Genomic DNA, 23,100 nt, shown 5'->3' on the forward strand with positions numbered 1-23,100 from the left:
AATATCTATGAAACTCTGATAAAATTATATTGAGACTAGACTGGGCCTTGTTTACTTCCAAAATTTTTTGCAAAATAGGAATAGTAGCACTTTCGTTTGTATTTGACAAATATTGTCCAATTATGGACTTACTAGGCTCAAAAGATTCGTCTCGTCAATTCCGACCAAACTGTGCAATTAGTTTTTATTTTCATCTATATTTAATACTCCATGCATACATCTAAAGATTCGATGTGACAGGAAATCTGAAAAATTTTGCAAAATTTTTCGGGAACTAAACAAGGCCTAGAGAACAACCAAGGACGGTCCAACCAGCAGCATCTCTTCACCTCTGGCAGCTTTTAGAAGTGAAGTGGAGGAAGCAGGTGCTTCGCAGAGAGTGACAAGTCCCCACAGGAGAGAGAGAGAGAGAGAGCTCGAATCGAAGAAGGAAGGCAGGGGAACGATCGAAGGGAAGGGATCCATCGTCTCCATGGGAAACATCATCAGGTGCCTCACGGGAAGAGACCATGGCCATGGTGATGATGATGATTACTACCCCTACTACCGTGCAGCGAGCACAGCCTCGAGGCCCCGCTACGAGCTGCAGGCCGGCGGGTGGGAGGACGACGATGAACCTGCAGCAGCCTTTTGGCCTCGCCAGCAGTCTCTAGGTCCCATCCATGGAGGCGTCAGCGTCACGCCGGCGGCCACCGCCGCCTCCCTGGCCCAGGACCTGCAGCTCAACATGGAATCCACGTCCATGGTAAACATGCAACCCACCACGCCTGTATACTTGCTTTCAGTACATTATATTACTAGTGAATTTTCCATGTGATATTATGAATGAAATGGATGTCAACTTGCAAACATGCACCGTATGCACTGTGTAATTCTCAAAAGAGAGAGAGAGAGAGAGAGAGAGAGAGAGAGAGCCAACCTATGCAAAATTGTGTTTTCTAATCTAGGGTTATTTTGGTCTGCTAGCTAGGAGGAGAAGTTTTTTTTAACAACTAGAAGAAGAAGGTTAGTTTCCTGCGTGATGTCCGCTTGTGTTATTTTTTTTTATGCAAACATGACTAGTTTACCTCGCTCTTGCAACTTCTGTGAACATTTGCCTTTTCTACTCTTCTTCTTCAGAATAAAGTGATGAACATAAATACATAATACTCTACACTCTAAACTTTGCCTTGACACAGTTTAATTGTTTTGTTTTACACATGATGTACATCAGCTGCAAATCTCAAGTTGCTAAGATGAGCACTTTTCATGCTACATTTTATCCACTGAGTAAGTTCTGCAGAGCAGACGTTGTAAATCAAACATTGGATCTTAATTTGCTTTCACATCTTTTTAGGCCAAGTTTCATATTTCTGATCTCTATTTTCGTTGACGTGCTGATGGATATGGCAGCCAATGAATCAATAATATCTAATATGCTGCAGCACTAGGGATATTGTGACTGCTAGAATATTACTGTATGGAAACAGTTGCAAATCTTTAGATTTTGATAGCATGTCATGAAATTAGAATAATTTCCTTTACCCCCAATTTCCCCCCTGCTTTTCCTGTAATGAGATTTGCATAACAAAGGGAAAGACTAACATAACAAAGGGAATTTTGTTTTGTCTCTGTCATCTTTTCAGATTCCTGAAGGGTTCAAACGGCATGTCACATCATCCAAAAAAGCACAAACTAATTGGTAGGGAGCAAACTTTTGAAAAGCTTATATATGCAGCTGATCGTTTTTCTAATATTTCACATTGATTCTGTGTACGTACTGATAGGAAATATGCTTCCATTCCCCCCTCATAATTATTCGATTCAGTTAATCTTTACCAGAGCACCCAAAAAAAAGAGTTCCAGTACGGAGTTGGATTTTATAAGTTGGGAGTCGTTTTCAAGGAATCACTCAAATGCTTTAACTTTGGTATTTTTTATGACACAAGGACCTCCAAACTTATCAAATATAACACAGATGGGCAAAGCTTTTGCTTGCTTAATTCTAACAGAAAGGTACCAACAAACAATGGGCGGAAGAAAATACTTTCAGTCCAAATATACATCAGCTTTGCTAAGACATTAACTTCTTTGAAATGTGCACTAGTTTTATTTGAGCTGCGCACTACCTTGATTCAGTTTTACGTGTGGTGTCGGACATCAACAAGGTTTCTAATAACGTATTTGAACATTGATTTTTCTAGTTATATGCTAGCAAACTTATTTGAAAATATAATATACCATAGTAAACTTGATAAGAAATCTAACTGGTATAGTTTTCCCTTTTCAAGCGACGTATCCAATCCAAATATTTGTTGCTTCTGTGGTGACAACCTAAAAAAGGTTAACAACACGCATACTAGATGTCAAGTAATAAGAAAGCGTGTGTGTAGCATATAATTAACATCTTTCCTTTCTAATGTATAAGATGGTTTCTGAGACAAGCAGAATCAATACAACTTGTATTTCAAATTGAAAAACTAAAATAATTGATTGCATTATATCTCTCTATTTGCACCCAAAAAAAACAGGTACAAGGACATGGCAGAGGCATACAAGGATATGAAAACCCCACAAAAAACACAAGCTGAAACTGCCCTTACCAGGATCCAGAGAGCAGATTTGGAGGTATATCTATCTGTATGACTAAGATTAGACCACTGAGGTATATCTATCTGTATGACTAGATTAGACCACTGAAAACTGGTCGTGGCAGGAACCTTACCAGCACTTGCTTTTTTAGCATTTTATCAAATTATATGTTTGACTCATTCCATTGAGAAGCAATTCTTTCCCGACACCTCAAAGCGCAAAAGTTATTGTTCTCACCAATGGCTATAGATGTTTGACTCATTTTTACTGTAATGCTGTTTTCTCAGGATATATTTTCATTTCACAATCTGCCGACCGCATCACTCCCTCTACCAGACTCAAACCATCACCGGACACCGCCACCAGAGGATGTGCAGTTTGTGCTGAATACTTTGCCGGTCAGATTTATATACATATGTTTAACCACTGCAAAGAAAGGCTTGCTGGCAACACCAAGTTTCTAAACAATGCCTTGAATCAACATTTGCTAATAATTTTGCCTCATCTCTTGCAACTATTGTCAGGTCCATAACAAGTGCATTGGAGATGGTGATGGCTTTACCGCTTATGTTGACACAGCAGACCCAACGGAGTCCGCAGATGTGCCACGGGAAGTGCATGAGATGGTGATTGCAATAACTCAAGCACGCACTGATAGGGATTATCAGACAGCTAATGCTCTTCAAAGAAGCCTTGACAAAGCTGGATATAAGTACTCTAACTGAGCTTGATAATCCCTATATATCATAAATTTATTTAGCACAGTACTTATTTTGTTTCAAATTTGAGTAGAAGTTGGATAAAATACTACTAGAACTGCTATTGTAGATTACTTTCGAATTTTTTATAGATCATAAGCTCGTAAAAACTACAGAATTAAATGCAAGACACAGTACCATTCAGGTTTACTGATGGAGCTTAATTCAAAAAAATTACGATAATAGCATATCTAAAAAAAATGATTGGAATCATGCACTATGCAGTTTACGCAAATGAAGTGTTGCAAACCAAAAAGAAAAAAGAAAGAAGAAGAGCTACAATATGATGAAAATGCTGGCCACAGTTACATATCATTGTGATCCTACTCATATACATGGTTTACTTGAAATCACTGGAAGCATGACTTACAACATTTTTACTGAGCAGGGTAATAGACATTTTAGGCGAAGAGATCCTTGCAAGGAAATATAGAATCCGAATGAGGTATATGTTGCTCTAAAAATTGTGCCTACATCTAATAATAACTGGAACAACTATTCTGAGTTCATATCCATGATGAGTTATAGGGGCATTGATGCACCGGAGCTTAAGATGCCGTATGGAATGGAGGCAAAGAAAGAATTAATAAAGCTCATTGGTGGGAAAAGTGTCACAATTTATGTGTATGAGCAAGACCAATTTGGACGCTATGTGGGTGACATCTATTGTGATAACATGTTTATCCAGGTAAAACAGAAACTTCTTAGTAGCTTATGCCTTCTGATTTTACTTCTTTGGTTCTTAATTAGTATTATTGTGTGTCTCTGAGTCATGTAGGAGCAAATGCTGAAGTGTGGTCATGTTCATCATTTCAAGAAGTACGACAAACGCCCAGAGTTTGAAAACGTAAGAAATTTCTCCATACCTAAATGCATTTGTGGGTTTAAAAGCACTCTAAGGAACCTGGAGTATTCTTTTCTATCTGAACATCCTAAACCATGCTTATCAAATGTTCTGGGAGCATGTGTCAAACAATAGCTCTGCAGTTTTGCAGCACAACTTTAAACAAGGGCTATACGATATCATGCATGATCATCCAAACTGAGAACTATTATATCTAGATATGATGGCTTACAGGACATATGGTTTCGCCGCTAGAAGTTTTTCACTTACATTTTGAATTTTTTACTTTGCAGTGGCAGAAAGAGGCAAAATCTACAGGCCTAGGACTCTGGGCATCAAAGAAGCCCCCTCAGAAGCCATGGGATTGGAGAAGAAACAAACGACATGCAAGACACAGTGCCATTCCGGTTTACTGATGGAGCTTTCGAGCTAGCTCTCAGGGATCTGACAGCCACGTAGTTTGGTACTGAGGTTCTTAAGTAGCTTGCTGCAAATGAATGTGTTATGTGTATCAGTAACCAAAAGACAAAATGTACAGTTGATGTTTGTAGAAAGGGAAAACACCTTATTGGAGGTTCTCTCTTCTGCAGTGATAATGTACAGATGACCTGTAGTCCGCAAAAACCAAGTGGTGAATTTGTAACAAGAATGATGAACTAATTCATGTCATTACAACCAACCTATACCAGCATCCGAAAGCAACACACATTAAAAGAAACTTGGCATGTGAAATGGCATCAGCTTTTTGGGGTAAAAGAATATAAAAAAAAGCAATATGTTTTTTTTAAAGCACAGTTCAATGGGTGACAACACCCTTGAGAAATGAAATGTATTTAATATAAAACCATTTACAACGCCTAAGCCTTTATTCACAATCGGACACAAACAGAGAGGGCAAAGCATAAACTTAAGCAGTATTTTGGCCATTTTAATTTCTGAAGTAGATTACAAATAAAATACAAGAGCAGAAATCAGAAAACTATCAACTCCTTTCATTGAAATGAATGGAAAGGGAACTACATACCAATCTGCCATGCATTGTGCTAGTAACTATGCTCCAGTACCAGCTCTAGCTGACTACAGTTTTACATAAGATGAAAATGCAGATGCTCCAACTCTAGATACTGTCCAATATTGCAAAAAAGAAAACATCTGTATACTACCAATAGTCATTGCAAGAGCAATAGCCATCTCTAAAGCAATGAAATCGATTGTTATCTCGGACAATAATTTCGCGACAGGTAATCCTCGATATGAGCTTGATGGCGGTGTGGCAGTCACTGCAAACTCGGAGGTTTTTGGTGACCCTGATGGTCTCTCCTGGTTCAGTAGTAAGGAGGCTGAATGCAATGGCAATTTTCTCACTGTGATGCACAAGCGTGTGTTCCTTCTCCTCATTTTCAATGTCAAACATCACCACCTCAGTAGTTGGTTTATAACCCATGGCCTTCATTTCCATGCCTAATTGATCGAGCTTTGCATAGATTTGATCTGAGAGGGGATGTGATTTGTCTCCAACATGGAACTCGTAGACCTTTCCATCAAGTTCAACCCAGCTAGATGCAGGGACCTTCTCAACCCCCTTTGCCTTCATTTCCAACCTGAGCTTTGCAGCATCTTCCCATCTTCCACTGTTAGAGTATATGTTAGAAAGCATGACATAATTTCCAGAATTCCATGGTTCCAATTGGATGAGCTGCTTCAATGCAAGTTCAGCAAGGTCAGCGTTCCGGTGGATCTTGCAACCACCAAGGACTGCTCCCCACACAACAGCATTTGCCTGCATTGGCATGTCTTCTATTAACTGATGAGCCTCCTCAAGCAACCCCGCACGACTGAGCAGGTCAACCATACAACCATAATGCTCAATCCTAGGGCTTATGCCGTACAACTGAGTCATGTTATGAAAATACCGCTGCCCATCTTTTACAAGGCCAGTATGTGTACAGCTGCAGAGCAATCCGATGAAGGTATTATCATTCAGTGTCATGCCTAACTTATTCATCTGGCCAACAAGCGCAAAGGCAATCTTCTCGTGACCAGTCATGCCAAGCCCCAAGACCATTGCATTCCAAACAATGATATCTCTCTTCCTCATCTGCTGGAACACCATCCACGCCTCACCTGTGCTCCCACACTTGGCATACGTATCAATCAGTGCAGTACCCAGGACTGGGTTGTCAAGAACCTCATCCCAGTGCAGCATCCCAACTACTCTCCGTCCCAAATCCAATGCACCTAACCTTGTGCATGCTGAGAGCGCCCCAGACACTGTATAACAATCTGGTCTCATTCCCTCCACCTGCATTGCGAAGAACAGTTCCAGAGCCTCCTGTGGATGCCCGTTAGAGGCGTATCCCCCAACCATTGCGGCCCAAGTCACCACATCCTTGTTCTTCATCTTGTCAAACACTTCCCTAGCCTTGTCCATTTCCCCGCACTTGACATACAAGTCCAACGCCGCAGTTGCCACAAACATGTTCCCAGCGATCCCCTCCTGCTCTGCCACCTTCCACACTGCCTCCCCATTCACCAAATCAGCGACTCGAGCGCACGCAGTGAGGACCCGCACAGCCGTGACGCTGTCAGGGCGCATGCCACTCGCGAACGCCCTCCTCGCAACTCCGACGGCTTCCTGAGCGCGCCCCGCGTCCATGTACGCGGTGATGAGCGCGGTCCAGGAGACGGTACCGGGGTGGAGCATTTCGTCGAACGCCTTCTGGGCGTCGAGCAAACGGCCGCATTTAGCGTAGAGGTTGAGGAGGGAGGTGAGGACGTGAGCGTTGGAGTGGGAGGGGAGCTTGAGGGAGCGCGCATGGAGTTGCACGCCGGCAGTGAGCGGGTTGGGGAGCCGGGAGGCGGCCTTGATCGCGAAGGGGAAGGTGAGGTGGGAGGGGTCGGGAAGGAGGGAGTGGAGGCGGAGGGCGTGGAGGTGCAGGCCGCAGGAAGAAACGGCGCGGAGAAGGAGCTGCGATAGGTCGGTGAGGAGGAGGTCCAGGCGGAGCAGGCGGCCGTGGATGAGCTTGACGGTGAGCGGTGGGAGGTGACTGCTGGGGCTGACGCCTGTGAGGAGGACACGGCGGATGGCCTCGTCGGCGGCGGTGGCCGACATAGAAGCCCCAAGCGAAATGATTTTTTCGTTAGAGCATTTCCAGCTGCCGCCGGCCAGCCGTGGCTGTTGCCGTTGCGGCCGTCCAGGAGGCGGTCGAGGCCCGCTGGCGCTCTTCCTCGTTCGCCTCGAGGGTAGTGGGGATCGGGGCGTGGAAAAGGATGACGGTGGATCTCGCGAGGGAGGCCTCGGACCTCGCGCCGGAGCGCCGGAGCGGGAGGGCCGCCGAGTGGGCAACGCGGCTTCCGGCGGTCGAGAGCGGAGAGGGGAGGGAGACAGAGCCGCCTAGGCGGGCCGAGACGGCTTGCGGCGGGGAGGCAAAATTGTCTATAAAAAAAAGCCATATGATTTGAAATTAAAATCAAATAGCTTTTTTTTAAAAAAAAATCTACTCCTACACAATAAATTAAGGTATTTGATTTGAAATTGGACATTCTATAAATTTTTCAGTTCATAATTAAGTCTATTTCAAATTCATAGAATGAGAGATAGAAATAGATTCTATAAATCAATATGTTAAAATTTTATTCTCCAACTTACAGCACATTCTTCAACTCACTTCTCTACAATAAAAATATAATATATAAGTATGTCCTTTGTATGCATAACAATAAATATACAAATATATTCCATATATAACTTTATTAGCTTAATTAATCTATGTTCAAATGATAATTGTTAGAATAAATTTAGTTCGAAGGATCCAAATGGACTCTTAACATTTTTGTAATCAAATTCTCCACGAAATATATTTTTTTTCACTTGTTTAAATTTTTTTTAAAAGCCAACAATAAGAGCATGTTGGATATATAAATCAACAGGAAAAACAATGTACAAATCTAAAAAATGGAAAATCTGATATATCCACACAAAGAAGTGACAACAAGACAACCAATAGGTCCTGAAGCACCGGAATGGCCCAAATCTCACCAAATTTTGTCCAATTCGGTGAGGCTCGAGATAAAACTATCGGTCAAATAATTCTGGTCCAATATAAATTTTCAGCGTAGTGTAAGGTGTACGAAAGCCTACCGATAGGGTTTTGTTATTTTTTAGGTGCCTGAAAAATAGCATTTGTTGAGGCAACGTCTATTAGCCATGAGATGAAGATCTAGATTAGATGTCCGAATCTTGAAGCAAGATCAAGGATCACATTATCGCCTGAACCAAAGACAGATTTCAGACTCCTGCTTTTTAGGAAAAGTGGAAAATATAAATATCATAGACGGAGAAGTTTCATTTATTTAAGGTAAAATGAGAATGTATTGTAATTTGAGTAGAGGAAGTACAGTAGGAATCTATCAATCTATATTGATTGGTTAAATTAAAAAATTTCCTAAAGAAATCCATGTACAAGCCAAAGCACATTACATCACCTTTTCTACATTCGTCATTCGTGCACGTTCACTCAGGCCGTGTTTCATTTACATCGTTAAACTTTAACTTTCAGAGTATTAAATATAGATTACTTACGAAATTAAAAATATAGCCAGACTAATCTGCGAAACGAATCTTTTGAGTCTAATTGATCCTATAACACTAGTTACCAAATAAAACAAAAGAGTTATACTACCTGTTAAACTTTAACGGCACCAACCAAACCCCCTTCCTATTAAATCCTCACCGGCGCCGGCGGTTCAACGGCAACTACACACTCAACACCATCGCGCGCCTTGTTAGTCGTCAATGGCGCGACGCAGCCCTCCCTCTCCAGAGGCGCCATTGCTGGCTTCTCCGCCGCCGCCGCGTCCTCGTCGCTGCCCCTCACGTGGTACAAGCTGCCACCCTCGACGTCGTACAGGTTGCCCGTCCTGACCTCCTGCGCCAGCGCGCACGGCGCACAGAAGAGCCATTTGACATAGTCCGCCACGGCCGGCCGGCCGCCGCACATGGACCGGTCCGCCGGCAACCCAAATCGTCTCCGCATCTGCGCGCGCCAGAAGCCCCCGTACGTGAGGCCGAGCACGGAGAGCAGCGCGCCCGTGGCGCCGACGAGGTACCCCAGCGTGGGGTCGTAGATGTTGAGCGCGGCGACGGCGAACACCAGCACCGGCGCGGCGCAGAGCAGCGCGAACGTGAAGACGTGCACGTACATGTTGCCCATGCCCATGCGCTCCATGTTCCATCCGAACACGCAGAACGCGCACGTCAGGGACAGCGCCGCCACCGTCGGGTCGTCGGCGAGGTCGAACAGCCCGCCGGCCCACTCCGGCCTGTCGACCGCCACTCTGCCACTGTTATTCTGTGTCTCGCCGTCGCCGGCCATCACCGCGACGGCATCGTCGTCGTTGTCGGTGGACACCTCCGGCAGCTGCACGATCCTTCTGCCGAGCGGGCCGTACACCATGTAGAGCGCGGCGGCGACGGGGGCGGCGATCCCGAACCCCATGCAGAAGTTGACGGCCCAGTCGGGGCGCGTGTCGCTGCTGAACGCCCAGAAGAGCGCGCAGTAGGCGTACTGCGCGAAGCAGGTGGCGTGGAGGAGGAGGAGCACGAACGCGACGTGGAGACGCTCCCGTCTCGGCCCGGCGTCGGCGTTCTTGCAGTAGACGCCGCGGAGCTCGGCGACGGCGTCGGCGTCGCGCCACCGGAGCAGGAGCGCGAGGTGGTGGAACAGCCGCGGGTGCTGGTACACGCACATGACGGTGAAGAGCGCGTTCAGCACCTGGTTGCCCACCTCCGTCCACCGCCGCCGGCGGGACGCGTCGGGCACGGCGGAGTTGAGCGCGCCCGTCATGAGCAGGAACACGAACGCGACGCCCACGGCGACGAAGGCGAGCCACACCAGCAGCGCCGCGTTCGTCGGCCGCCGCGCCCAGGCCTTGCACCGGGCGCCCAGCGCGCGCCAGTCCACGGTGCGCACGAACGCCGGCGCGCGGAGGGATAAGAGGCGGGCGTAGGCTGCCGGTGCGTAGGCGGCAGTGCGCGCGCGGACGGTGGCGACGCGGCGGAGGAAGGCGTGCGGAGCAGTGACGCCGAAGCGGTGCAGCCATAGGTCCTTGGAAGGCGCCGCCCGGAGGAAGTCCAGGAACCTCTCCTTCTTCGCCTTGCCATGGCGTTCGACTTGCTTGTCTGATGTCTCGTTTGACTCCATGGCTGCAAGCTTCTCCTTGTCAATCAGAGCTGCGAGGGTGATACGTGCAGCTCCCATGATCTGAAGCTACTAGCTGTGCTAAGCTAGTTAGTTAGTTGCAGGTGTTCGACATATATACTAAACACGTTGCTGCGTGATGTGATTTGGTTAAGACTTACTAAGAGGGAGATTAACTGTAACGAAAGGGATTGCTAGCTTGGTATGCATTCTTTCTGGGAGAAGAGTGAAGAATTGACTTCCTGTCAAAATTGGCAGGTTTTGCTGCTGAAACTTCAACCTGGTCTTGTTACTGGAGCTTGAAACAGTCAGAAGATTTCAGCAGGGAATAGCACTGGGAAGTCAAGACGGCCAGGCACAGTGAATGGACCAAATCAAATCAGTCTCGAGTGCACGTGTATACATTCAGGTTCATAGATATGCAGCTCTTGCATTACTGAGGTCATAACAGACTTCCAGGATGATACCGGATGATGCAGAATATTCATACCATCAGTGAATCAACTTTGGCATGCTGTCAAAGTTCAGTTGGAGGCTGCACAGGACGGCCGTTCAGACTGGACAAAGCAAAGCTACGTCCAAACATGTGGGAGAAACCGAGAAAGACCATTGTTCCAAATACATGATTAGTGTGGATGCTATCTTGATCGGCTTGGTACACCAAAAATTTAAAAGTTTGACAACATGTATTAGGACATCCAACAAAAAAGAGGAAACATATAACAGGCGCTTTCAGCACACCATCTGAGACTTGCAGAGTTCAGTACGCTACTATTTACTCTGAAGGCCTTCAGATTTAGACACAAAAAGGAACATGTAAAGTGATAATCAGATTTCATAAGTTCAGAAAAATTGGTGCCAAACCAGTGTCTGATAAATTCATAGACACAACCAGCTCTGTTTTGTTCTACTTTGCTCTTTATAGAATTATGAATTGGTGCAGAAGAAAAATTCAGGCTCATCATGTGCCCAGGCCTGATCATTTTTTTCGTCTCTTGTACTCCTTGCCATTTCATGCTGTTGCAAAACGTCCGGATAAAGTCACATATGTCTAGTTGAATTTCATCTGTTTTCAGAAATACAGTTCATATCCTTGCCGACGATTGCGCTGTCGCAAATTTTTTTTTTTTTTAACACGGTGACATAAATACAGACTAAACAGGAACTGACAAAAGAAGCTGTACAAAATGACTATTACGAAAACTACAGTTCCATCTAAATCTTGTTCACTTCTGTATATACACACCATTTTTTTGAAGCTACATATACACACACCATTGAACTCCATAAAGAATCAACTTCCTGTAATGCTATTTTCACCAAGAAAAGTGGAGAAGAAAGAAGCATCCACAGCACATCACAAATCCCCAATTTCCACAGCTTCTCTACAGAAGAAATCCCCTTGTGTACAAAAAAATTAGCAGAGACACCACGGTGACCATATTGATCAGTCTCTTCACCTTCTCCCCTCTCCAACTCTCATCAGACGACATACTCCGATCAGCATCTTCCAACATTTCTCGGTAGGACTTCGCCTCCAATAACGATCCATCATCTTCGTCGCTCGCCGCCGCCGACGAAACAGAAGAACCGCTCGTCTCCCCATGACGAACAACACTGCCCTCGTCTTCCACCTGCACAACAACGACCTGAACTGGTGGCGCCATTGTCGTCTCGTCATGAACAACAACCAGATGATCACTTGCTGATGACACTGCAACCATGTCCGTTGCACTGAAAACGTCACGACGCATGGACACCGCGAGCAACGACTGCCCGCTGTCGGCGTGATGATCATCGTCGTCAACAACGACCTTGGAGTAGAAGACCTCGCCGTCGACGTGGTACATGCTCGCCGTGCGGACCTCCTGCGCGAGCGCGCAGGGCCAGCAGAACAGCCACCGGGCGTAGTCCGTCAGCGACATGGATCCGCAGCAGGCGGTGCTGCCCGGGAGCCCGAACCGTGTCCGCATCTGGATCCTCCAGTACCCGCCGTAGAGCAGGCCGCAGGCGCAGAGCAGCACGCCGGCGACGCCCACGGCGTCGCCGATGACGAGGTTGTGGATGTGCAGCGCCGAGACGCCCAACACCCAGATCGGCGCGAAGCAGAGCAGCGCGAACGTGACGGCGTGCACGCACGCGTTCCCCAACCCCAGCCTCTCCATGTTCCACCCGAACACGCAGAACGTGCACGACAGCGAGAGGCACCCTGTCGCCGCCGCCGCCTCGCCGCCGTTGCTGCAGTCGAACATGCCGCCGGCCCACTCCGGCTCGATCACGACGTGCCCGATGGGCGTCGTGGTGGTGAGCTGCGTCGACTTTGCCGCCGCCGCTGTTGTTTCCGAGAGCTCGTTGCACCGGTCGCCTTTGCCCAACGGGCTGCACACGGTGTACACGGCGGCGGCGACGGGCGCGACGATGCCGACCACGAAGAAGCTGTCCTCGGCGAGCTCCGGGCGCGTGGTCCTGGTGTAACCCCAGTAGAGGCCGCAGAGCACGTACTGGGAGACCACGGTGGCATGCAGCAACACGACGACGACAGCCATGTGAGCGCGGTCACCAGGGCGTGGCGCAGCGGCGGCTCCGTCCTTGCAGTAGTCGGCGCGGAGCTCGGCGGCGTCGGCGGGGCGCCATCGGCAGAGCAGGAAGAGGTGGTGGCAGAGCGCCGGGTGCTGGTACAGGCTCATGAGCGTGAAGAGCGCGTTGAGGACCTGGTTGTTGATCTCGATCCACCGGTTCCTGTCCGCCGCCGCCGGGAACGCGCCGTCGAGGAGGCCCAGGAGGAGCAGCACGAACATGCCGCCGGAGACGCCGACGCAGAGCAGCCATAGGACTAGCGCGATGTTCAACGGGTTCGTGATCCACTCCTTGCACGTCCCGCGGACCGAGGCCCAGTCGACGCGCCCGCGGCCGCCGCCGCCGCCGCCGGACGGCGTGTCGTCGCCGTCGTCGCTGGGCTTCTGCCGGCGCCAGAAGTAGGGGAGCTCTCCTTCTCCGAGGCAGTGCGTGCCCTGCTGCGGCTTGTCGTCGGCGAGGAGGTGCTCGGTGAGTTGTGGCGTGGCGCTGGTGGTTGGAGCTGGAGCGTCGTCGTTGTTGCCGGCCACAGCCATGGCGCGACGACGGAGGTGGTACGTACGCACCAAGAACGTGGGCTGGCACGGTATAGTGGCATATTTTTTCTTGGCCTTTTGTTGAGAGGGGACGGTGAGTTCATGGGGTCTTGGACGACCAGGTAGCCCTGACCCTGACCTCTGCATGGTCAATCTTGGGTTCTACTAGCTCTACTACTACCACTACTACTATTCGCCAGGTTGAAGAAGCGCCTGCCATTCAGGACTTGGTGATGCAGCTTCGTTAGTTTTTTATAATAATATAACACGTTGCAAAAAAGTCGTTGACTTTGTTTATGGGATGTTGACTTCCTCGGTTTTATTTTTTTTCTTTAATTAATCTGTTTTTATTTCTGAGATGAAGAAAAATGCTTTTACAAATGGTCTGACACTGTTACTGTCACTGTCACTGTCAGCTGAAACGAAGAACAGACGCAGGCCCGTGGGCCCGAGCGACAGATAAACAAGGAGAATGGGGTGGCGCCGGGCTGGGAAACAAACTGGAGCGGGGGCCCAAAACCGAGAAGGAAGGAAGAGGAAGAAGTTTATTTCAAGTTCCTCAATTTTCCGTGAGAGTCTGTTTTTCATTTTAAAATTTTAAAATAAGGTAAAATATATGGTGGGCTCCATCTTCAGTTGGGGCTTTTTAATTTTGTTTTTGAGAAAACAACCTCATTAGCACACATGTTGTTTATTAGGATATGGTTGGATAAATAAGGATTAATTGTTAGCTAACTAATTTTTAACCCATTCAAACATAGTGTTAAGGGCTAATTTTTTTTATTAGTTACAAATCTACTTGTTAGCCATGTCTAACTAATTTATACACATCTAGCCTCAACCGGTAACAAAGCTGACTGATGTGGCTATTTGCATTAAGCCCCCCTAATTCATTCCGGGACGATGCTCCGTGCAAGAACCTGCCTCCATGAAACCCGCAGCAGGAGCATGGACATTGCTCCGCCTCCGCCTCCGCCTCGGCAATGCCTCCACCGCCGCGAGAGCACCCTCCGTGTTCTCCGCACTCGCCAACTGCAGCACCGCCGCTGCCGCCACCACTCTCGCCGCGGACCCCTTCGCCATCGCGAACGCCCTCTCCGCCGCCGCCGCGTCGGCGTCGTCGTCCATGTCCGCGGGGTTGAGCCTCCACGCGTCCACCATAAAGCTCGGCGTGTCAGCCGACACCTTCACCGCGAACCACCTCCTCATCTACTACGCCAAACGCGGGCACCTCGGCAGCGCGCTGGACGTGTTCGACGAAACGCCGCGCCGTAACCTCGTCACCTGGACGGCCATGGTGTCCGCCGCTGTGCGGGGCGGCGCGCCTGACCTGGGGCTCGCGCTCTTATCCTCCATGGTCAGGAGCGGGTTCTGCCCCAACGAGTTTGCGCTGGCTAGCGCACTCGGCGCTTGCTGCCAGTCCGCGGCGGCAGCGGATGTGAAGCTCGGCCTCTCCCTTCATGGCCTCGCCGTCAAAGCTGGCGGCCTGGATGGCAATCCTTACGTGGGGAGCTCGCTGATGCTGCTATATGCCAAGCACGGGCGTGTTGCTGCTGTGGAGCGAGTGTTTGCAGGCATATCTTCAAGTTCTAGAGACGTGGCGTGCTGGAACACAATGCTGGAGGGCTACGTCGCCACTGGCCGTGGGTATGATGTGATGAGGACAGTGGTTCTGATGCATCATTCTGGAATAGCAGCTGACTTGTTCACCTACATTTCGGCTGTGAAGGCTTCCTCGATCACCTGCGATTTGAATTTCGGACGGCAGGTTCATGGCCTCGTCATCCACAGCGAGTTTGAGTCCAATACTTCAGTGATGAACACACTCATGGATATGTATTTCAAAGCAGGACAGAAGGAAGCTGCCGTTGTTATCTTTGGTAAGATTCAGTGGAAGGATACTGTTTCTTGGAACACAATGATATCAGGCCTCGCACACGATGAGGATGAGAGGGCAGCTGCGGACTGCTTTTTCGACATGTCACGATATGGCTGCAAACCTAATCAAGTAACGTTCTCTGTCATGCTGAGGCTGAGTGGTGCTAAAGAGAGTGCCTCCCTCGGTCTTCAGATCCTTGGACTTGCCTACCGCCATGGCTACTCTGACAATGTTCTTGTAGCAAATGCAGTCATCAACATGCTCTCACAGTGTGGGCTGCTCGGCTGTGCTTATGGCTTCTTCTGTAATCTCAGTGTCAGAAACGTTGTGACATGGAATGAGATGATTGCAGGCTATGGTCTGCACGGCTGTTCTGAAGATGCAATGAGGCTCTTCCGCAGCTTGGTTTGCTTCGGGGCAAGACCAGATGAGTTCACCTATCCAGCTGTTCTGTCTGCCTTCCAACAAGATCATGATGCAAGGAACCATGAGCAAATCCACGCATGTGTTCTGAAACAGGGGTTCGCTTCATGCCAGTTCGTGTCGACCTCACTTATCAAAGCAAAAGTCGCCCTTGGCTCAGTTCTAGATCCACTGAAAATCATCGAGGAAGCTGGCAAGATGGATTTAGTATCATGGGGAGTCACCATCTCTGCATTCGTGAAGCATGACTTGGATAAAGAGGCCCTGTTTCTCTTCAACTTGTTCAGAGTTGACTGCCCAGAGAAGCCTGATGAGTTCATCCTGGGTACCATCCTGAATGCCTGTGCAAACGCTGCATTGATTAGGCAGTGCAGGTGCATCCATGCGCTCGTTGTCAGGACAGGGCACAGCAAGCACTTCTGTGTATCGAGTGCTTTGGTTGATGCCTATGCAAAATGCGGTGATATTACTGCTGCCAAAAGCACATTTGCTGAAGTTTCATCTGTGACCGATGACGCCATACTGTACAACACCATGCTGACAGCTTATGCCAACCATGGTCTGATCCATGAAGTCCTCAGCCTCTACCAAGATATGACACAGCTTCAGTTGGCTCCAACACCAGCTACGTTCATTGCTGTCATCTCAGCTTGCAGTCACCTTGGGCTAGTTGAGCAGGGAAAGCTTCTGTTCAGCTCCATGCTGTCTGCGCACGGCATGAATCCGACAAGGGCCAATTACACGTGCCTAATTGACCTCCTGGCGCGAAGAGGGCTCCTTGAAGAAGCAAAAGGCGTTATCGAGGCAATGCCGTTCCAGCCATGGCCTGCAGTATGGAGGTCACTAATGAACGGTTGCCGGATCCATGGGAACAAAGAACTCGGTCTGCTTGCAGCAGAACAGATCCTAACAATGGCACCAAACAGTGATGGCGCATATGTGTCGCTGTCACATGTCTATGCTGAAGATGGAGATTGGCAGTCTGCAGAGGACACCAGGCGGAAGATGGCTGAGAATCAAGCGCAGAAGCCGCAAGGTTACAGCAGTGTCGAGATCTAGCCATTCAGAATTTTTTTGTTAATTAATAGTGTACCGCAGGGGGGGGTAGTTGAAATACTTTAGTTGTAGTGAATGTAAACAGAGAAATGTTTTCTCCCGGGCATTTTGATAACAAAACTGCCACACACAATTACTCCTGAAAATTGGTTAACTGCCGTTTGGACATTTGGTGCACAATCCTTGCTAGTGCAGAAAAGGATACTGCTCTGATTGTTTTTTCCGTTCATAATTTGACATAAGAGAAAGAAAATTTAAAATAATGAATAACATCATTTAAGCAACCATCCAGTGGCCAAGTCGAGGTTTGGATCGGCTACCTCAAATTCACCAGTGTGAGCTGCTTCTTGCCTTGTGGTTTCCGATTCCTCACCCTGCATCATTGAGGTATTACTTGGTGCCTCCTTCACATCTGTAGAATCCCCATTAGATTGCAATGCTACATAGGCACTCAGCGACACTTCTAGCTGCATTGTTATGTTGGACCTGTGCAGGATCTCTGGGTGACTCCGGTTGCACTATCCTATCTCCCTCACTAGGTTGCATCTATCACTATAACTTCCTTGTTAAATTGAACCATTGCAGTATCTCTAGATAACTCATATTCTATTCTTCCAGCTTCCTCATGGTCATAAAAATATTGTTGGGGAAATGCCATGAAACCTAAAACAAACTTCTGGTGTGTCGCCGTCGTCGCTGCCTCCCTGGGCTTCTGGCGGCGCCAGCAGGAGGGGAGCTCTCCTTCTCCGAGGCAGTGCGCGGTCTGCTGCGGCTTGTCGTCGTCGAGGAGGTGCTCGGTGAGTTGTGGCCGTGGGGAGTCCGTATTTAGTAGCTGAGGAGGCGCACGGTGGCGCCATGGTGGTCTCCGGTGGTTGGAGCTGGAGCATCGTCGTCGCTTCCGGGCACAGCCATGGCGCGACGACGGACGTACGTGTTACTGGTACGTACGCACCAGAACAAGAACGTGGGCTGGCACGACACAGTGGCATATTTTTCTTGGCATTTTAATTTGTTGAGAGCCTGGCTCTGTGCTCTGATGAGAATGAGAGGGGACGGTGAGTTCGTGCCAGCAGCCCTGACCTCTCAATGGTCAATCTTGGGTTCTACTAGTAGTACTATTCTCCAGGTTGAAGAAGCGCCTGCCATTCAGGACTTGGTGATGCAGCTAATATTCGTTAGTTTTCTAATAACACGTTGCAAAAAGTTGATGACTTTGTCTATGGGATGTTGACTTCAATTCCTCGGGTACAATGACGCTGAACTAAGGCAACTGAAGGCTGTCCATGTCGACGTACCCTTCTTGGTACCAAATATCATGGACATTAGTATGGTTGACCAGGCAACGGTTCGATGTTGTTGGCCGAGGCGGCAGCAGAGATAGTGAGGAGGTGGAGATTAAGAAGGGAATGATATTTGATGCGTTGGAGCATCTCAAGTATTTCTTGTTGGATTATGATGTTAGGTTTCAGAGGCCGTATTATGTTACCCACTCTAACAAGAAGAGGTACATGGTGCTTTACAAGAATGGATGTCAATGGGATTTGTCATTTGTGGGCTCGGAGGTAGAGAAATGAAAAGTGGAAGGTTCACATTGTGAGGCAACTTCACACTCGTCGATCTTAAGGGTGTGCATGCCCAAAACAGAGCTCGTTACCTTGGTTGTTGTCTTGTTGGCATGGTTGGGGCCGATAGCCACACATATGTTTCTAGCACTATCGAGAACATATTTGGGGTTCAATGGTTATAGAGTCAAGCACTCAAAGGCATGTCGGGCAAACCAGCATGCTATAGAGTTGCTATGGGGCGATTTGGAAAGAGTGTACAACCAAGTTCCAGGTGTATGGACCGGGTGCACCCAACGATTAGATAGGGTTTTACACTTTTTGTTTTTTTATTATGTGCAAAAAATAAAAATATAACCAACTGACATGTGGGCCCCACATGTAGGAGCCATGCTAGTAGCGTGTACCTTCAGCGTGGAGTGCCATGTCAGCATCCAAAGCGGGCTTGGACATGTTTGGACCTAGATGACACCTAAAGTCAAGTTTATGGACCTAGAAATTACATTTTGAAAGTAGAAGGACCTAAATGACACCCTTTGCCGCCACGATCATGCCCTCATTGATGAGGGCCATGCCTGCCGGGCCTGGCCACAAGCTCCGACACATTGTGGAGCCGAAGCAGATGCCATCCTCACTGCTCCCTCCCACTCCCTTCTACTAGCTCGCTACCTCCCCATCCCTATCTATTGAAGTGGAGCCGTCGCCTTGACCTCTCTCACTGACGAAAATCCTCCACCATGGCTTCCCGTGCACAAGGCTCCACCATGCGCACCCTTGCCCTCTCCAACCTAGTTGCACCGCCAGAGACAGTGAATCTGGTGTTGTTGTCGTAGATCTGGCGCTCTCCGCACCGCCGTGCCCATCACCGTCCTATCTAGGAGCTTTCCTCAGACCCACGAACCCCCTAGATCGACGCAAGGTGGAATAGTGAGAACGCCGATACCTCTCCTCGCTGCTGGAGACCTCACCGCCGCCAAACTAGAGCCGATGAAACCAACCCCTCTGCTTTGTGTGTATGATGGGTAGGCCCATTGACTGGGCTGGCCTCGTGTGGCAGTGTCACCTGGTGTATGGACCGGGTCCACCCAACGATTAGATAGGATTTTACATTTTTGTTTTTTATTCTATGCAAAAAAATAAAAATATAGGCAACTGACATGTGGGCCCCATATGTAGGAGCCACGCTAGTGTACCTTTAGCATGGAGTGCCATGTCAGCATCTAGAGTGGTGAACCATTTGGACCTAGATGACACCTGAAGCCATGTTCATGGACCCAAAAATTACATTATGAAAGTAGAGGGACCTAAATGACACCGCTTGCTAAGTTGATCGAAGAACTAACCATGTATTTTCCTCTAAAATTTATAAGCATCTCCCCACCCCAAGCCTAACTCTGTGCTTTCTCTCCTCTTCTTCCCACCGCACCTCGTGAACCGAGGGGGCGACGTGGATGTGAGTCCTTATGTGAAGGTGCCATGCCGGAGACAAGGGCACATGATGATGGCGGTGCAGGCGCATGGCCAAGGACATGATTGCGCGAGATCATCGATAGACAACCGAAGGACATGGCTACGGCTCAACAATGCGAGATTGTGGCTATGGTGCAAGCCAGGATAACACAGGCCTGTTAGGGCGTTGTGCCTATTGGCATGGCACGGCAGCCTGACACGACTAGAATATAGTAACAAATAGTACCATGTGGGCTACTCATTTGGCCGACCATAGGACAGTGCTCCGACCGGCTGCCATGTGGACCATGGAAGATTAGTGTTTTTTTCTCATAATAAATCGGTCAACAATACTTTCTGACATGGCTTATCAGCTAAATGAACAAGCATCTCTCTCCTAGCTATTGTGCTTCTTCTCCCTCAAGTCTTCCTCTCTCTGATTCGATCCCCTTGCTGTGCTTCCTCTCCCATATTCTAGATCTTATTGTATGAACCATATGTTTTTAACTCAGATTCCTCTGTTCCCCTCTCACTGCTGCTCACATCCCCTCACGGTAGCCTCGACAAGCCAACGTACATGACCGCTGCTGAAGCACTCTATATAGACCATCACCACTACTGTCGAAATGATAGTACAATAATGATCTCTTTGGAAAAAAAAGGGGGCCTGTATAACTGACCCTTGAAGAGTTGTAAGTCCTAAAAAAACAGAAACAAAATGTTTCAAAGTTTACTCAATCAGTTGAGAGAAGGACATAGGAGTTGTCTGAGCAGATTTTTTTTTTTTTGGTACTAATTGAGGCGATCCTTCAGCAAGAGTTGTATGCGGTGGGCTTCTTGCAATAGCCAATTGTTTTAGGGAAACAGGCCAGAGGGGGTGCACCCCGTACTGTGCTTTTATTAAAATAGGAAAAGTTTGGTGCAACAAGGTTCAAGAAAGAAGGAAACAAAGAAAAACAGCAAAGTTACACATAAGATTGTAGCCAATTAGCCATGCTTGATGAAGCAAGAAGCATAGCTAGCTATGCCGCCTCATCCTCATTGCCGTCAAAATTCCATGCCCTCCATCATGCCCTCGAACTTGCCGTTGCGGAAGCCGTCCATGGCCCCCATGGTGTAGCCGAGATAGAAGCCCAACTGGAATTCTTCCATGGGAATAGGATTAGGGTCGGTGAGTGCCGGAGCCTGCCGCCGTGTGTAGTGCTGCGGGCCATTGGCTCCCCTAGTGAGGTGGCCTCTGTTTCGGAGCACGGATAGCATCTTGCGCACCAACCTGTCGAAGCCTGGCGGCAGCTGCTGCTGCTGCTGCTGGTGGTGGTGGTATGTTTCCAACAAGGAATTCCTGATCGGTGCCCAGGTCGACCCATCATTGTTGTTGTTTTGGTTGTCGAGCTTCTCGACCTCCTGCAGGACAGCATCCTTACCAAACCACGGCGGGAGATGATGCGGGACGACGGTGTGCAGCTTGTAGCACTGCGGGTTGTCTCCCGTGACAAGGTGGTCTCCACGGAGGAGGTCAGAGAGCACCCTCCCAAACTCGGCGTCGAAGCCCGGTGGCAGCTGCTGCTGCTGGTCGTGATGTCTGGCAATCAAGGAATCCTTGATCTGTGCCTTGGTCCACCCATGTTCGGCGTTGTTGTTGTCCTCCACGGCGAGCAGCTGGACCTCGTCGAGGACCGTCCGCCGATCAAACCACGGCAGGTCGTTGGGATTGTTCGCCATCAATATTCCTTGATGCTCTCTTGCTGGTGGTTCGTGGTGGGTTGGCAGCTAGGCAGGAATCGCATAACCTGTGCTTAAATAGGCCAGCCCATGAGAGCACAACGACAGCGACGCGTGCTCATTGGTCGAGTCGAGTCCATACACAATCCCGTGTTTATACTTGAATAGTCAATACACAACACCATTAGCTACAATTAATGATCACCAGTAAATTATTATGTTGTCAATACTGTTAGGTAGCTAAATCCTTGTTTAGTTTCAGAAAGTTTTACAAAATGAACACTGTAGTATTTTTGTTTGTATTTGACAAATATTGTCCAATCATAGATTCGTCTCGCAAATTATAGACAAACTGTATAATTAGTTATTATTTTTATCTATATTTAATGCTCTATACATCCGCCGCAAGATTCAATGTGACGAGAAATCTAAATTTTTTTTATTTTTTTTTTAAAACTAAAAAAGGCTTAAGTTTGGACAATAAGCCGGGCAGTGACGACATTAACTTGCATGCAGAGACAACGGGCGTATGCTGTTGTAAAGGGGGGAGACGACCCCGGTGCGCAGCTCCTTCCCTACCGCTTGCTATAGTTGAGGGAGACAAAGTATATTATTTTCCTTACACAAAAATTATCAATTAATTGCAGCAGCAGCAGCACACTAGTACAAAAATGGTTTTTGCTGGCACGTTGTTTTTTTTTCACTGGCGGTTCACAATATCATGGCGCTAGTAGAAAAATTTCAGAGGCCCCAACAAGAAAACCGCCCGTGTAAACGGTCTTCTTAACTACACCGCCTGTGTAAACTTCACATTTACACAGGCGGCTAACAATACAAACCGCCTGTGTAAATATCATTAACACAGGCGGCCGATTTAAGACAACCGCCTGTGTAAATGTGTCTGTTTACACAGGCGGTTTGTATAGTGGACCGCCTGTGCTAATGTTTTTACACAGGCGGCCCTCTTTATGAGCCGCCTGTGCTAAGTCTGCTATAAATACCCTTCGTCCACCTCCAGACAAGAACAGTTACTCCCGTGAGCTCACGGACCAGGCGGACCCGACGATTCCAGTTTCCAAGGGGGGAGGTTTTGATCCTCATTTCTTTGGTGAGAAACTTTCAAAAGGTTAGTTGGAGCCCTTGATGCTATTTTTTTAGTGATTCTATGGTTCAATTCTTGTATTGGAGGTGCTCGAGATCTAGAGTTCATGAAGCATTCTTGCTTAGGGTTAGGGTTCATAGGGCAAGAGAGAGAGTTTTAGCTAAATTTTTATGTAAATTCATAGTAAATTGTAGAAATTAAAAAAATAGAAAATAAATACTTTTTAGAATTCTTGTGAGTAGATCTATACAATAGAGTAATGATGAGGACATTTTGAAGTTTATAATTTTGATTCAGTTTTGACTTTTCTTTTTTCAGATGAATTAGACTTTATAAACTCAAACATTAAAATGTTGAAAATCATAAAATGGCAAATAAATACTTTTTCAAATCTTTGTGCATAAATACTTCATAGAAATCCTTG

At 47.8% G+C, this 23,100-nt stretch overlaps 4 protein-coding genes and 1 pseudogene across 5 annotated transcripts; 2 read left to right on the plus strand and 3 right to left on the minus strand.

Annotated features, from left to right (window-relative positions):
- On the plus strand, positions 337-4,852 carry LOC8055513 (probable staphylococcal-like nuclease CAN2). Of its 2 annotated transcripts, XM_021445697.1 has the most exons (10): positions 337-745; positions 1,626-1,681; positions 2,511-2,568; positions 2,599-2,607; positions 2,859-2,969; positions 3,096-3,283; positions 3,718-3,774; positions 3,858-4,017; positions 4,108-4,176; positions 4,467-4,852. In XM_021445697.1, exons 1-10 carry the CDS (start codon positions 473-475, stop codon positions 4,587-4,589), a joined length of 1,104 nt encoding a protein of 367 aa, XP_021301372.1. In that variant the 5' UTR covers positions 337-472; the 3' UTR covers positions 4,590-4,852. The 2 variants fall into 2 exon arrangements, with proteins under 2 accessions (XP_021301372.1, XP_002441695.1); XM_002441650.2 differs by having other exon boundaries at positions 338-745; positions 2,511-2,607.
- LOC110429608 (putative pentatricopeptide repeat-containing protein At3g08820) lies at positions 5,071-7,607 on the minus strand. The gene has a single exon (XM_021445793.1). It carries the CDS (start codon positions 7,283-7,285, stop codon positions 5,333-5,335), a length of 1,953 nt encoding a protein of 650 aa, XP_021301468.1. The 5' UTR covers positions 7,286-7,607; the 3' UTR covers positions 5,071-5,332.
- Positions 8,580-10,443, minus strand: LOC8055514. The gene has a single exon (XM_021446550.1). It carries the CDS (start codon positions 10,431-10,433, stop codon positions 8,895-8,897), a length of 1,539 nt encoding a protein of 512 aa, XP_021302225.1. The 5' UTR covers positions 10,434-10,443; the 3' UTR covers positions 8,580-8,894.
- Positions 11,486-17,753, minus strand: LOC110429617 (annotated as a pseudogene).
- LOC8070334 (pentatricopeptide repeat-containing protein At3g20730) lies at positions 14,351-16,987 on the plus strand. The gene has a single exon (XM_002441651.2). The coding sequence runs from the start codon at positions 14,412-14,414 to the stop codon at positions 16,842-16,844; it is 2,433 nt and encodes an 810-aa protein (XP_002441696.1). The 5' UTR covers positions 14,351-14,411; the 3' UTR covers positions 16,845-16,987.

This window comes from Sorghum bicolor, chromosome 8, assembly GCF_000003195.3.
Source record: "Sorghum bicolor cultivar BTx623 chromosome 8, Sorghum_bicolor_NCBIv3, whole genome shotgun sequence".
In the NCBI taxonomy this organism is placed as follows: domain Eukaryota; kingdom Viridiplantae; phylum Streptophyta; class Magnoliopsida; order Poales; family Poaceae; genus Sorghum; species Sorghum bicolor.

Coding starts and splice junctions, on each gene's coding strand:
- LOC8070334 (XM_002441651.2), top strand. CDS start 14,412: ATGAAACCCGCAGCAGGAGCATGGACATTGCTCCGCCTCCGCCTCCGC.
- LOC110429608 (XM_021445793.1), bottom strand. CDS start 7,285: ATGTCGGCCACCGCCGCCGACGAGGCCATCCGCCGTGTCCTCCTCACA.
- LOC8055514 (XM_021446550.1), bottom strand. CDS start 10,433: ATGGGAGCTGCACGTATCACCCTCGCAGCTCTGATTGACAAGGAGAAG.
- LOC8055513 (XM_002441650.2), top strand. CDS start 473: ATGGGAAACATCATCAGGTGCCTCACGGGAAGAGACCATGGCCATGGT. Junction 1,682..2,510: donor AAAAAAGCACAAACTAATTG/GTAGGGAGCAAA, acceptor CAAAAAAAACAG/GTACAAGGACATGGCAGAGG. Junction 4,018..4,107: donor GTGATAACATGTTTATCCAG/GTAAAACAGAAA, acceptor TGAGTCATGTAG/GAGCAAATGCTGAAGTGTGG.